The 15,683-nt window shown below is 47.9% G+C and overlaps 1 protein-coding gene across 6 annotated transcripts in view; it reads right to left on the minus strand.

The window, feature by feature from the left end:
• The window catches only part of LOC144158284 (wnt inhibitory factor 1-like), a 141,539-nt gene extending 127,415 nt beyond the window's left edge, over window positions 1-14,124 (minus strand). For 4 of the 6 annotated variants that reach the window (XM_077689082.1, XM_077689080.1, XM_077689077.1 and 1 more), the window contains exon 1: window positions 13,815-14,123. In XM_077689082.1, coding sequence (XP_077545208.1) covers window positions 13,815-14,121 — 307 coding nt within the window. In that variant the 5' untranslated portion in view covers window positions 14,122-14,123. Of the gene's footprint in view, window positions 1-13,814 lie in introns of all 6 variants that reach the window. The other 2 variants (XM_077689079.1, XM_077689081.1) reach the window with 1 other exon arrangement.
• Between the last annotated feature and the right edge of the window lie 1,559 nt (window positions 14,125-15,683).

Genomic DNA, 15,683 nt, shown 5'->3' on the forward strand with positions numbered 1-15,683 from the left:
GGCGCACTGTGTTCTGTCCACCTGCTGAAGCTGGGTAGGTAGAGAGGGCCTGGGCAGGAGCATCTCCCATTGCTCTTGTTGGGTAGTTGACGGAAAGAGAGGAGGTTGCTCAGGACTAAAGTCGCACACTCCGATCACGGGATGGAGTGTTCCTACTTCTGAGTAAAATTTACATTCAGCGTCGTAGCCATTCGGATACATTAAGTGAAGACGCGTAGACTGTGGGAAGGAGCCCGGATTGTATGAGCCGTAGGGTAGTTTGTTGTTCTCTGGAAAGGTCAGGGTAAGGCGAAGGTACGGTCTGTCTCAGAAGGCGATAATGCTGGGTGATCTCCCTGAACGTGACAAGCGGGTGACTGTCCTCGTGCAGCTCCATAGCACGGGAGGTAAAAGCGCAGGCTTGTTGGGTGGACATATCTGTTGCCCTCCTTTGAAGCGTGAGGGGTGTCCAGATGAGCTGTATGGAACCGTTTGGGGAGTGGTTTTTTAGCACGCGCAGTGCAGGTCAGGACACAAAACTCGACTGGTAATTCCAGTAGGCTTGCTTGGAATCGGTGACTACCCTCCAAACCCCTGGTTGAGTGAGAGCCAAGGTGATGGCTGCCTCTTCTGCTGTAGTCATTTCTTGGGTCCTAAGCGAGGTACACGCAAGGAGGTTGGTTCTGTAGGTAGCCACGATGATGGCATATTGCTGCCCTCGATGTTTGGAGGCGTCTGGTTAGATAACTGCATGAACCCCACCGAGGGTGGTGTTTAGCGCTTGAGCCCGTGCTTTTCGGTGACCCTCGTCATGTGAGGGGTTCATATTTCTAAGCAAAGGGAGCATCTTTAGTTTTGGTCGCCAAGAGTCTGGTAGTACGTCAAGCGGAGTGATATTTTGGGCTGCCCAGCCAATCTGGTGAAGCATGCGGTTACCCACCGCAATTCTGAGTCGGACCTTCTTGTTAGAAAGATGGCCTTCTATCAACTCTTCCACCGTGTTGTGCAGCCCCGTTCTAAGCAGCCTCTATGTGGACGCACTCATGAGACGACCAATGGTCTGCTCGACCACCTTTCTTATCATTATTTAGTCTTCCTTGTCGAGAAGAAGACAGGGAATTGACGTAAGCGACTCTTAAGAGGACAAAAGCTTCAATTAATCGAAAGGTACCGGATTATTTTAGGCCTCGCTTCTTGGTGGCAACTCGCCTGATCATGTGTGTGCTGTTTTTTAGGCGCTTCAAGGCGACGTCACTCTTGGTGTTAGCCTCGAGATGTAGGCCCAGGATGTTGACGCTGGGGCTTGGAGTGGTGGCCTGGCCATCAAGGAGTATTTGAATGTATTACTTGATTTGGCGTGAGTGCGGACGACAAGGAGCTGTGATTTTTTACGTGAACACTGGAGGCCACAGGTTTTAGCACATTGGCGTACTAGAAGTGAGATGCTATGCACTGGTGTGAGCTTACTTTAATTTTTGTAACTCTTAGCATATGAGCAAGCTGCGCACAGGGCCGCTAGATGGGCGTGAGTGGTCGCGTGACAGTTTCACGTGGCATTCAGCGAGAACGCAGCGGGTAAACCCGTAGATGTGCTTGATGAGTACACCACCTGTATTCCCCGTCTTCGCGTGGGCTCGTAGCTGAATCGTTAAGACGACGGGCTCTCGCTTTGTTAGTCTATTAGTTCCAGGTTCGATTCCCGGCGGTGCCAGTAAATTCTTTTATTGTTCGCTGGAGTTTTCTGGTGACACCAACGGTCGCGAAAGAACCCTTGGGGGGTAGAGGTAAAAAGCTTTGCTTTAAAATGTAAACTGTTTATACATTTTATACTTTATATTTCCATCACCGGCGGCGCTATGGCGCTGTGGGGGACTTCCTCTGGCGCACCTCTTTCTGCGCCAGGTAGTGAACCGCTTTCTTTTTCTGCGTGATGTGCAATACCCTTATTTTGCGCACCGTGTGTCAAGTGCGGTTAGGGAGAGTTTTGCCCGAATTTGTTGTTACTTCTTGTGTTCGTGACGGTGGCATTCATGGCTATCTACGTGAGGTGGTACTTGCGGCAAGATTTTTATTCTCACGGTTTTCTTTCGAATATCTGGCTACCGTGCACAGAAAAAAGCTGCATAGAGACCTTCTTGACATCACATCTCTCGTCGTGCCTTCCCGCTTGCATGTTACGGGGGAGGGGTTTATTCTCGATTGATTCTTGCCACTCCTTGGGGAGCACCGCCGTCTTTGGCTGTGGTTCGATCTGCCATCCGATCTTTCTCAGGACGGCCCGGCCGTGCTCGGTCTTGCTCAGCCGTATTCGTTGGTTCGACAGGCGAGACTCGATCAGCTCTTCAGCGGTGTTGAGCGTGCCCATGTCCATCAGACGTTGCGTCGACGAGTACATCGGCATGCCCATGGCGGCATTTGTTGCTTTTCTTATGGTCGCGTTGAGCGCTTCCCTGTCCGCCTTCGTCAGCCGGAGGTACCGGGGGAGTAGGTGACGCGCGATACGACGAAAGGCTGCACCAGGCGCAAGGCGTCTTCTTCCTTGAGCCCTCTGTTGCGGTTGGCAATTCTTCTGATCATGCTCGTAATCTGTTCCTACGTGTTCTTGATTTTTGTTACGGCCACCGTCGCCCTGCCGTCGCGTCGCAGCAACAGGCCCAGAATGCGAATCTGCTCGGTCGGCTTGATCTGTATGCCGTCGATGGAGACGGTCACGTTCGGCGGCGCCTCCTTCTTCGGTCTGCCCGGTTGCACCATGAGCAGGTCCGATTTTTGTGGAGCGCAGCTCAGGCCGCAGGTCTTGGCGTACTCGTGGGCGGTCATTGCTGCTCTCTGCAGCACATCTTCCGCCCAGGCTTCTGAACCCGCGCGACTCGTCCACACCGTGATGTCGTCGGCGTAGAACGCCTTTGATCTGCTCGAGTAGTTCGGAGCAAGTGTTATGTGCAATGCGATTTTATGCGACGGGCACTTTCCACGGGCGTTGGCAGCGACCGCACCTGCAGCGGCCGCCACCGGTCGACAGTCTGCCGGTATGTGCGCAATAAGATTACTGCTGACCCGTTTTTCGCCTTTTTTTAGGTGGTTCGTTGGACATGGCTTGCGCAGGTTCTACTATGCGTCTATCCGTCTGCAGCCGGGGCGTGCGCTTCGGTTATCGTCTGATCGCAAAACTGTTTTGAACGAAGCATTGCATGACCGTGCGTTTCATTTATCGTCAGTGCGGCAGGCAGTTTCGGTTGTGGCGTTGCGTGTCGCACCATTCTTGCGAAAACGCTGCTGGAAGGGTATATAGTATAGAATCAACAGCGCGTATTTATTATCGGAGACGATTTCTGCGCATTTCATCGGGTCTTGCCCGGTGTCTTCGTCGTCTGGCAGGAGGCGGAGCATGCAAAGCTTGTGAAGGAGAGAGTTGGGACCGAAACTAAGGGCGTCACGCCAGAAGGAGGGTGAGCGAGAGCGGAAAGGGGGCGAAGGGACAGATGGGTGGGAGGGGACCGGACTCCATTAAAAACACCATGCAACGACTGTGGACAGCTTCATCGAACAAGAACGGTGAGGAGCAAAGTGAAACAAAGCAAACGAATTTGAAAAGTTGTGGTGGATGCTAATTTGCCCGCAATTGGGAGCTTTATGGAGCTAATGGACCCGATTATCAAAATTCACAAAAATGCGCATTGGTAAACTAAAAAAGTTGTAGAATAGCGCGTGCCGCGTCACACGTGAATGTGTTGGCACGTGCGAAGGACGGGTGCACACCAGCCGCGCAGAACGCAGATTCTAGGGAGGCTGTAGGGTGTGCCGGTCTTCTTGCCGACGTATTTCACTACGATATGAAAGAGAAGAAACTGACGCAAACACCGTATAGAAGAAAAGAAGCCGGTCGAATTAATTCATGCGAAAAGACAACAAAATGAAAGCAAGGAAAAATTACTCCCACCTCCCCTCGCGGGAACCCCTGTGTAGATGCGACGCATAGGGGGTTGCGTTGTTGTTTCCGTTAGGTTGATTCTCCCATCGCGTGAAACGTGCCGTGAACCCCCTGCCGCGGCTATGACGCAACGTGGCGCGCTTATGACGCAACACAATCCAACACAATCCACTTTAATCCAATCCAAGCCAATCCAATCGAATCCAATCCAATGCCCCTCGCGAGACAGTGTTCGCTATCGGAGAGGAGAGGGGGTGAGCGGCGGAGAGCGCAGCTCGCGCGGCGAGGAGAATGGAGGAGGGGTGTGGACGGACAACGACAACGCCGTATGGAGGGACAAGGCGAGTAAATGAGATGCCGTCGCATCTAAAAGACGGAAGCAAATAAGTTGTTAATAAGTATAGCCAAGGTTTCGCCTGATGCACAACAGCGGTTACAAAAACATCGCCCAAAACAGGCAGCGAAATGCGGACGGAGGGTTATGATAATGTAACACCGAGCAGCAAATATTTTGAATGTGGCGCGTTTCCATCATTTGTGTTTGCCAGACGGCCTTAGTCGCGTGATTGCACTGGCTGCCACCGACGGCAGAAACTGCTTGTTAGGACGACGAATTTCAAACAAAAAGCTCGTGAACACCTCAAATAAAATATAAATGAAATGTGTAGTAAAATACACGCTAATAATACAAAAGCGCGATAAGTAAAGTAGTTGGATTTGCTTGCCCCCACTAGCCAGCAGTGCAGCAGTGGAGCTAGAGAGAGCGCACTGAAAAAAGCGCCTCTCCCTAGTCGCGCCTCCTTGGAGAGCGCTGCCCTGGACCAGCTACGTCACCTCAATAATCAGCAAACAGCATGAATCGCATTTTTAAAGCACGTCAACTCTGCCTCGAAATATTATCATTACGCTACAAGGGCGTCGCTAGAGCTCACGTCTCCCGAGTTCCGCTCAATCTCGGGCCTTCCGGAATAGCACCTCTATTCCGCGATTTCAACCTCCTGGATATCGACTGGCAATCTATGAATTTTCATTCCGCATTCTCAGAGGTTATTATAGACACAGTGCTGCGCTTTAAGCCTTGCCAAGAAGTCGATCAACCGACACGTGTTCAGGTAGTATCTTCACATATTTATTTATTTAGTTAGTTATTTATTCCACCCTACCATTCTTATAGGCTTCTGAGCCAGCCCTTTCCCCAATAAAGTTACATTTATTTATTTATTTATTTATTTATTAGATGCGACGGCATCTCATTCACTCGCCTTGTCCCTCCATACGGCGTTGTCGCTGTCCGTCCACACCCCTCCCCCATTCTCCTCGCCGCGCAAGCTGCGCTCTCCGCCGCTCACCCCCTCTCCTCTCCGATAGCGTACACTCTCTCGCGAGGGGCATTGGATTGGATTCGATTGGATTGGCTTGGCTTTGGATTGAATTAAAGTGGATCGTGTTGGATTGTGTTGCGTCATAGCCGCGCCACGTTGCGTCATAGCCGCGGCAGGGGGTTCACGGCACGTTTCACGCGATGGGAGAATCAACCTAACGGAAACAACAACGGAACCCCCTATGCGTCGCATCTACACAGGGGTTGCCGCGAGGGGAGGTGGGAGTAATTTTTATTTATTTATTTATTTATTTATTTATTTATTTATTTATTTATTCATTTATTCATTTATTTATTTATTTATTTATTCATTTATTTATTTATTTATTTATTTATTTATTTATTTATTTATTTATTTATTTATTTATTTATTCATTCATTCATTCATTCATTCATTCATTCATTCATTTTTACATACTGCAGCCCAATTGGGTTATGGCAGGAGTGGGTACGTACAGAGTGCGATAACGTTATTCTGCACAGATCAATTCAGACATAATTCACAACTGAATAGAGCTCACGCGTGTTTCCCGAAGTTGAGACACAGCAGGTAACAACAAATAGAGGAAGGACTGAATTACACAAAAAATTCCCGCAACACAATCAATTTAAATTACACAAAAAATTTCTAAACGCAATGCCCAATTTCACCTGGTAGTGAATTTCATGTTTCGATTGTTAGGGGGAAGATGTACTTAAATAGATTAGTATGTGGTTGAAAAGGTGCAAGGTTAAGCTTGTGGCTATTTCTAGTACACTTCAGTCTATAAGGAGACAAATAGTTGTTCTCCAATAAATAGCGTGGGGTGTTCGTGAGAATATGCAAAAGCTTATGACATTCGCGATCACGGCGTTCGGACAGGGGTTGTAATTCCAGTGTGGCAAGGTTGGATGACGGGGAAAAGTTCTAATCGAAACGGTGGCAAATGAAGCGAATTAATTTCTATTGAACTGATTCAAGCATGTTTATTTGAGATATTTTATAAGGGTTCCAGTTAGTGCAGGAGTATTCTAGGATTGGTCGGATGAGCGTTTTATCGTTAGCAATTTTCTTTCAAGTATTCGTAAGTTGATGAAACCAAAACAGAGCATATGGACGGCATATTTTATTACAAGCTCGCATTGTGCTCTGTCCCTTCCTAGAGAGAAGAAAACTACCAAGCAAAAAAATTACCTACCCGGATTTTAATTCCGCTGCTGCCCTCAGCACACGAAATAACCCAATTCTGAAGTTTCCTTCCTTCGAAGAAACTATCAAACGATAGTTCCACAGCCACTGAAATATTGTGGCTTGAGTTAAAAGCAATTATTCACCCCGTATTAATTGTGTTCCTACTAGAGTGAAAAAAGTTAAACGCAACCCGTGGAAAACACGCGAAAGTCAAAGTGAAGCGAAAAAAGCCGAATAAAGCAAAAAACTGGAGCAGTAAATAATCCCACTGCTGCTGTGAAGGATCTAAAAACAAAAGCCAAAGCAGCTAAGAGAACTTGTTTCACTAAAACATTGCAAACTTTCTAAACCCTTCCCCAGCAAATTTTAGAACTACCTCAAAAGAGCAAAAAACCACAGAGTCAACACACCTGTGGAAAGGGATAACGCGATTAATGTAGACAAACTTACCAGTTATTTCAGTTCAATATTCACTCTCGATGACAGAAACATTCCGGACACCGCTACTAGGGTAACAGCTACGTTGGAATCCATCGTTGTAACTGAAGCCGGAGAGCTTAATCTCTTGCTGAACTTGGAGACGAGAAAAGGTTAACATTCCTTAACATTCCTGCTAACATTCCTCACATTTTTCTTGCCAGGTATGCATAGTTAATAGCTAAATATCCGGCAGCCGCTTTTCTGATGGAGGCGAAAAGCAAAAACCCCCGCGTGTTCGAGATTTCGGCGCACGTTAAAGGTCCCCAGCTGGCCAAAATTGGTCCAGAGCCCTCCACTACGGCGCGCCTCATGCAGTTCTTTATCATGTACACCCATCCCTCTACCCATCCTCACTCGGCCCCCGCTGCGGTGAAAGAGCCACGGTCCAACACCAAATGTGGGCTTGTGTAGAGGACCCATTCCTTACAATTATTTCCCTGACCAGTGAATGGAAGCGTCGGGCTCCAGGACCCCCAGCTCCAGAAGGAGCTCGTGACTCGAGCGGCTGAAGTCGTCGCGTCCCTCCGGGTCGCGCCCACAGCGTCCTAATCCTTTATGTGAATAAAAGTTTATATATCCTGTGTAGCGTCGGTGGGTTAAACCAACAATCAATCAATAGCTGACTATCTGCGCGTCATATTTAACAAATCGCTGTCAACGTGCTCCTTGCCGGTGGAGTGGAAACAGGCTAAAGTTTTTCCTGTGCATAAAGGAGAAGTGAAAATGATATTGCAAACTTTAGACCAATATCCTTGACATGTACAATCTATAAAATCTTGCAGCGCATAATTTTTAAACATGTAACCGTTTACCTAGAAGAAAAACGTATATTATCTCCCTATCAGCATAGCTTTCGCCGAGGTCTTGAAACCATAACATAATTACTGGAATGAAAGTATACGAGGTATCGCATAGTATTGACAATCTAAAACAAACTGACCTAATATTCCTCGATTTTGCCAAAGCATTCGATAAGGAATCATACAAGAAGCTACTAAAAAACTCCAGGACACTCTAGAAAATTCAAGTTCTTAAATGGATCAATAATTATCTGCAGGACTGGCCGGTCACAGTATCTGGAATTCAACAATGAGACCTCAGATACAAGCAGTTACATCTGGAGTCCCGCAAGGTTGCGCGCTGGCTCCCATGCTGTGTCTGTTTAGATGCGACGCTGAGAGCATCTCTTGTCGGCGGCCCTGTCCTCCCTGCGTGCGTCCGTCGTCGTCGGCGTCCGCACTCTCCTCCGCTCACCCCCTCTCCTCTCCGATAGCGAACACTCTCTCGCGAGGGGCATTGAATTCGATTCAATTGGATTAGATTGGCTTGGCTTGGCTTGGATTGGATTGGATTAAAGTGGATTGTGTTGCGTCATAGCCGCGGCAGACGCACTGGCGCCGGCGCATGCCCAGGTGAGAGCGAACACCCTCTCTCAACATCTGCGGGTGTGCGGCCCAACGCGCTCTCACTCCGCCGGTGGGCGGCGCTGCGCGCCGTGCTGCGCATGTGCAGTACTCTCTCTCTCCGCGGTCTCCTCTCCTTCGGGCGCGCTGCGCATATAACCGGTGTGCCGCTCTCCGGCGGCCTTTCGGTCGACGGTTGCTCTCCGCTTGCGCTTGAACCCCCCTCAGCGTCGCATCACACCAGGGTTCCCGCGAGGGGAGGTGGGCGTATTTTTTTAATTTGATCACGCTAGAGCACTGCGCAAGCCGCAATTTCTAGGCCCGGCCCGAAACCAACAAATTTTTAAATATAAGCCCGAGCCCCGCCCGTTCCCGGCAAAATTTAATAAAATAACCCTTTGAAATATCAGCCCGTCTTGAAATATCAGCCGGCGTTCGAAAGACTATAAACATGAGTCCGAAAAAATTTGGCCTTTTCAACCTGAAAACGTAACCATAGAGCGAGTATATTGGACTTACAATTTTTAAACTTGGACCGAGCTTTGTAAATATATACCCGGAAACAGAAAAATGAATTTTGGAGAATATCGACAAAATATATTTTTAACAGAGCTCCAGTGACTTCGCGCATCGATTTTTTTTTTCATTTAACCTAATTCAATGCGCTAACTTTTTGGTATCAACAATCACGAATTTGCGGCGCATTACTGCCGGGCTTCAGACACTGCATGCATGCGCCAGGGCCAGCACGACACGAAAAACAAATTGTGAAGGCCGAGCCCCGATTGTTCCCGAGAAAATGCGTCCCACCTTGCCCGGGCCATTTCAGTGCACTAATCCACACAATACACACGATATATGCTTTTAATAACTTCACTCAAGCAGCGAAAACGATCAACATTCAGAACTGTAATTCTCAGAAAAGCACCATATGGCGCACTTTATAACGGGATCATTCTAAAACTGTACAGTTCAGTGGTACGCTGGCCATTCATTAACATAAAACAATTACGATAATACGAATGCACGAGTTCAGTAAAAGTGCTGCCGACGTCTTCCAGACGCAAGATATTATGAAACAGTTAGGAATTCAACAAATAAAAGCAGGGTAAAAAAAATCGCAAATATAAAATCTTTGTAGCAATCACATAAATTTATTAGGGGAATAATCCCACAACAAGCTATTGCACTATCTTTTCAAACCGCATGGGCCATGGCCCTTCGGAAATAAGAGACCGCCGCAAGCATATGTTCTCTCTAAATTACAAACAAAAAAAGAACCAAGAACATTTAAAGATCAGCGTAGTGCAAGCTAGGCTGCTCTTGCAATTACACGCACAAAAATATCATCAAAACCGAGCGTGAACCACTCAAAAGCAGCATTGCGGCAAGGCGCGCCGCCCCAGGATCTCCTCGTGCGGGGCACACCAGCGCCACGCGCGGCGGTTAACATGTTCGGCTTCAAGGGCGCTATGGGGAGAAGGCGGCGCTTTTGCCACTACCCAAGTATCAAGTACCAAGTATCAAGTATCTAGTTCACTATACTGTAAACCGTCTATAGAGAGTTGGTTGCGTAGTGATTTCTCTGAAGGGGTTTCTAGGGTTGCGAAGGTGATCTTGTGTAAAAGAGAAAAGCCTGAAAGAGAGCATTGCGCACTATCACAACGGGTGGCCGAACCGCTTCGCCGTGAACTGGTAACCGTTCTTTATTCTTCCGGACCAGTTCCGGTTCGGGTTCAGCGGGATCAAAAAATAACGGTTCGGGTTCGGCTTCGTTCCGGCAGAAACACCGGTTCGGTTCCGCTTTTTGGTATGGCTCGGTTCCGGTTCGACCCCCTGGTTTTTATCTCGTTCTTGGTCCGTAGATTTAAAATGACACCATTCTGTTTGTTTTAATCTTTTCTTTCCATTGCAACGCCTGCGCCTTTATTGTATACTGTATACTTATCTGATACCTTATGTTCATGCCCTTACTGCGAAAATCTGTCAGCATGTAAAAATAAATAAAAAATGAAGAAAAACTACACACACTACAAAGGTTGTAGTGCATGTGACCACTCAAATTAAATTAGGAAAGGAGTATTGGCCGTGAGATGTTTGAGTGGCGCCCCCTGGCTCTGACGTCAGCTAAGGGACTGGCTCCGCTGTCGTCTGCTACACTCCACTTGTACGGGGCAGCAGCGCCTGTGCTAGAAATCGCCCGCTTTGGTGCTTTAGTGCATCAAAAAGCGTGTTTCTAGTAATTCAGGCGTTTTTACTAGCTCCTGACACCTATCAATAATTTCAAGCTGTATCCCCCACAAGTTTGCAACACACGAAGAGAGACGGAACAACTTTCTTAAGAGCATCGGCCAGAAGATCGTGCGTAACTTGCCCATTCTAGCTTATACGTGAGGTTCAGCGCAAACAGCTCCTCGATAAGTATTCAAAATGTGTAGGCTTCCATACAGTATTTTTGGGATGCTCTTACGAATACTGAACAATCTAATGCTACGTGCCAAGCAGAGGGCCCCTACACGCGCATTGCTTAGCAGGAAATAAAGCGGCTGTCTTCTATTTCTTTCGTTGTTGACTTGTATCAGGTTGATGTTTTTTTTTCTTTTTACTGTGCCCAACGCATTAATTTTTCCGCACCGCCACAAACGTTTTATTATAGGTTTTGGGATGTTTGGGAGGCTCAAAAATATCGTGAGGATAATTTCTTCAAGCTGTATGGCATACATTCCCTCCTTCAAAAATTCGCTTTCGTTATGGCTGCGTGCAATAAGATGCATATTCGCAGCGTACGTTGTTTATTCACATGCAAATAAAATGAGAAGGTTTGTGCTAGCCACCACGATAGTGCTCCAGGCAACGTACGTAGTCCATAGTACTCGAAGGCGGCTTTTGTGCTCCGAATTTCAACCGTAACCATCGTCATCATAACAATTATGGCATGATTACGGTGTTGAAGGTGCGATATACAAGCTAACGAACGCAATAAATATTATACGTGCACATATTGCACGAATCGAAACTGATGAATGTTTCCAAACAGATATTTATTGGTTGCCACCCCTTCCAGGCGTAAGGAACAAATCCTACTCTACTCGGGATGGCGTTCTATGAATCGAAGAAAATTACTCTTACTCTCTTGTCTTGGACTGAGGACCCGGCCCATTAATCAGTTCGATTTTACGGTTAAATAAAGTTTTTTTTTCCTTCTCCTCCTCTTGAGCGCAGTTTTCCTATTACGCATATCTGAATATTGGGGAGATACGTCTGTGGGAAATGTACCGAATTTCCCTCCTGGTCTGACCATAGTGTTACTGTATCTTTACCGTAGACGTTACTCGTTTTGCTCAATAAACCTCCACACTGGTTAGAAGACTGGTATAAAACCAGTACGCGCCTATACACACAGTGGGTTATTTAGAACTCAACCTACAGTTTTTGCGGCCGATAGTCGGCATACTTCCAAGCTATTACAACGTACAGTGATGTCATACAGTACTTTCGATCGTTCGGCAAGGTTGCAAAAACTGTTTTTCCTTACATATGACTACCGGGAATCGTAATGCCTTCTGCCAAATCCGACAGCCCCGAAGGCCTGGTATTTGTTTTGGTCTTGAATTTTCGCTGTTGTAGGTTATTAGCAGCTGGCGGCTCTCTTTGTTCTAAAGATTGCTCAACACTGAAGCTGACGCTTACTCCGACTCTTCGCGCTCCGCACAGTGCCGGCTTCGCAAAAACTATACTTTAAATAACGCCTTCAGCTGGTGTATGCGATTTGAAGTGCTTTATTATGAGAAAAAGTTACGAAACGCAAAATCTGCCGCGAACAAGCATCAGACGTCAACCGAGCGCAAAGAAACAGCAGGGAGAGCGAGCCCGAGTGAAGCAGACGACAAATGCGAGACTCCCTAAGCCGACGTCACGGAGGCGCGCTTCGCAGCGCCGCCCGTGGTCACGCTCACCGCCAATAGACAGTGCGCGACTTAAGGGAACATGCGGCAAATCATAGCTATCAAATAAGCAGGAAATTCGTTACGTTCGAAAGAAATTATAAAGGATCTTAATGCATTTCTTCGTTTCTAGGAGTTATCGAATAACCCTTCCAGTTTTTATGCGGAACTACAGCCACTGATCTTGTGCAGTGATCATGCACATGCATGCTATGCACAGCACCAAGTGGAGCTTCAATTCACATTCTCTGTGAAAGCTGCGCCTTCCGTATCTCTTTTAGCATTTCTGCGTATTTATATGTTTGTTGCCTTTCTTGTCGCTAAAGCTTCAGTTGATGTCTAGCGCTCGTCCCGTGTCACTGTCTCTTCTTCTGTCCTCGTCTATATAGTGCGTTTTTTAGCATGCCGAAGCACAGCACATTCGGCTAGCCGTTGAGCGTCTGTTGAGCATTGCTCTTCAAACCTGTCAATGGGCATCCCCCCCACATTCGGGTGCTTCCTGCCTTACTGAGACAAAAGAAAGCTGGCAAAGAGGGTTAACTAGAAGTTAATGAACCAACGAGATAAAAAAAAGTGAGAATGTGAGCATGGTTTGTTGCACTGAGCAATATGAGTAGTTGTCGTTACTGAGTGTGCAATGCTTTTACAGGCCACCGAAACAGAAAGCGCAGCTTTCAACTTGGTATCATCTGACTGCCCACTGTTTTAAACCACATTATTGGCACAGAGTTCTTACGGATCAGAATGTATGTGATCATGCGCAAAATCAATTTAGTCGACCAGACCCCCAAAAGAAGGAAAATAATAACGGTACGGTACGGAAATTTTTAAACGCGTACGTGTGGCAGGTTATATATGCCACGCTATACGCTATATATTTAGCAGGGCAATAATGTCGTCCTGTGGAGATGAGCCACGGGACTATCTGATACGAGATGGCACTATCTGCCCATCGATGAAATCTGAACAAAAATGCCACAATTTATCGTCATTGTGTGCCGATAACTTTTAAGCTCCCAATAAAGTTCGCTGTGATTGTTCCCAATATAGTTAATGTTACATGTAATCCCCTTCACTTTACCTTGTATGTTTGAAATCTGTAACAACCCAGTACACTTGGTAACAGAAAATATAAGCTCTGTTGTGCTTGCATACATGCCTAACTTTGGCAGAAAGAGGCTTCGTTTCAAAACAGTAGTCAGAGTTAGAAATGGAAATTACGAAACTGATTCCATGTAGGCAAGTAATTTGAGAGCGAAACTAGCTCCCGCTAGCGACGTCGCAGGCATGTTAACTCGTTGCCTGCCACACGCGCGCAAGTGCAAATGCCTCGACCATGGACGACGCCACCAACAAGCGCTGTGCACACATCTGCCGAGTGGCGTCTCGGCGCGTAGTGCAACGGACGCGCGCGGCAGTTTCAAGCGCGACTTGAGGACACGCGGTGCTGGCACGCTGTAGTACACGCTAAGCGCACGCGCTGAGAAAGGAGCGCTCTGCAGACAGGCATGCCCGTTTCGCTCACCGCTGAACTCCCGCACTTGCTTCTCGTCGATCCAGAGTGAGAAGTCGTCGTTGCGCGGCTTCCCGCCGCGACCGGCGGCCGAGGCTGCGAGCAGGACCGGCAGTAGCAGCAGTCTCGACGCACGCACGGCCATTTCTCGCGCACCACGCAAGGCGCACCCCAGTACAGAGACGGCGGGCCGACACCACTGCGGCCGGCGCCGTCCTCGCGTCGTGCAGCCGGCCGCGCTGCTGCACCCAGCGAAACAAGCTGCTCCGCCACCGCCGCCACGCAAAACGGGTGCCCGTCTCGGCCGCGGACGACGCATGGGCGCGCAGCGGGGCTTTTTCCCCTCTCGCCCTTCGCGCCGCCCCGACGTGCCCCCTCCCCCGGGAGGGGCTGGAGGCAGTGGCCCACGGAGGGGACGTAGGTCGCTACTACAGCAGGACGCCTGCTTCGTCAACAGGTGACATCGCCAAACGTTCTCCGCGACGCGCGATCTGACGCGCGTCTGCCGTTTTGCGCGACCGGAATGGCTCTTCTGGGGCGGTATTCTCGTGTTTGCCCATTTCGAAAACGTCCGTTTTGCGTCCGTATTATTGTGACGTACATCCAGTTGTAGGTGGGCTTTGGACTGACTTTTGCGCAACTGTTCTTGTGAACACATTTTGAACGACTAAACCTATTTTAAACTATCTTTTAAGTGCTTATTGTTCCGCAAGCGAGCCAACAACAAGGCGACGAAAAATCGTCTGCTGCTAATCGTCTGCTCCGAGAAGCTGCCACTCGTAGCTCCGCCGCGCTTGCATGGCGTCACATCCATTCATTCATTTCATTCATTTATTGTCACCTTAAAAGCCCGAAGGCATTGCATAAGGGGGGGGGGGCAGTAATAACAGGTTGAATAATGCACACAGTGAACACCGAAGAATACAAGGCACAGCAAAAATGGTAACACAATTTCGAAAGAAAACAAAAAAATAAATCGGCGTACAGATGCACAGAGGCAAGCTGAAAAACAAAGTAAGCGTACACAAAGCCGAGCATATACAATAAGAGAGGAGCTAGGGCAGCAGGGCAGACAGGGCAGGGCAGCAGGGCATTCGTTTACTAGATGGAGCAACGGAAGGATCATTTACGGAGTACATATTTTGGAGGGCGGAGTGTAGAGGTGATTGGAGAGCGATAAAATAAGTAAAGGAATTGCTGTATGCAGAGATTAAGTTTTTCGCGAGAGGTTGAGCGGTTTGAACAGGTAGCGATTTCGTTAGGCAACGTGTTCCAAAGTATGATAGAATGTGGAAAGGAGGAGTTATTCATGGTTGAAGTGCGACCAGCGATGCGTGCCTGTGGTTTAGGCGGGACGCCGTTCTCGGTGCAGGTTTTAGCAGAGGGTGCCTCAGTCGTGGGTGATAAAAGAAACAATGGAGTAAGCAAAGCCGGGAGATGGTTCGACGCAAGGCTAGCGAAGGGAGGGATAATGATTGTTTAAGAGCACTCACGCTTATGCTGTTAGAATACTGATTACTTATAAAGCGGGCAGCTCGTTTCTGGACAGCTTCTAATTTGTCTGTAAGGTTGGTTTGTGAAGGGTTCCAAATGGAAGAAGCGTATTCGAGTTTGGGTCTGATGAATGTAAGGTAAGCTAGTTTTTTTATATCCAGAGATGCCGATTTTAAGTTCCTACGTAAGTAGCCGAGAGCCCGTGAGGCGTCTGCGCAGATTGTTTCCACGTGTTTAGTCCCGGACAGAGAGGAGGTCATGTGAACACCGAGATATTTGTAAGTTGAGGTCCGGTCGACTGGAACAGAATTTTGTAAGGGTATGAAAATAGGCTATTTTTGCGTGTGAATGACAATTTCCTGCATTTAGCTAGATTTAGAGGCACCA

Source organism: Haemaphysalis longicornis, unplaced genomic scaffold (assembly GCF_048455015.1).
Source record: "Haemaphysalis longicornis isolate Haplotype H1 unplaced genomic scaffold, Haemaphysalis longicornis Haplotype H1 scaffold_10, whole genome shotgun sequence".
NCBI classification, from domain to species: Eukaryota; Metazoa; Arthropoda; class Arachnida; order Ixodida; family Ixodidae; genus Haemaphysalis; species Haemaphysalis longicornis.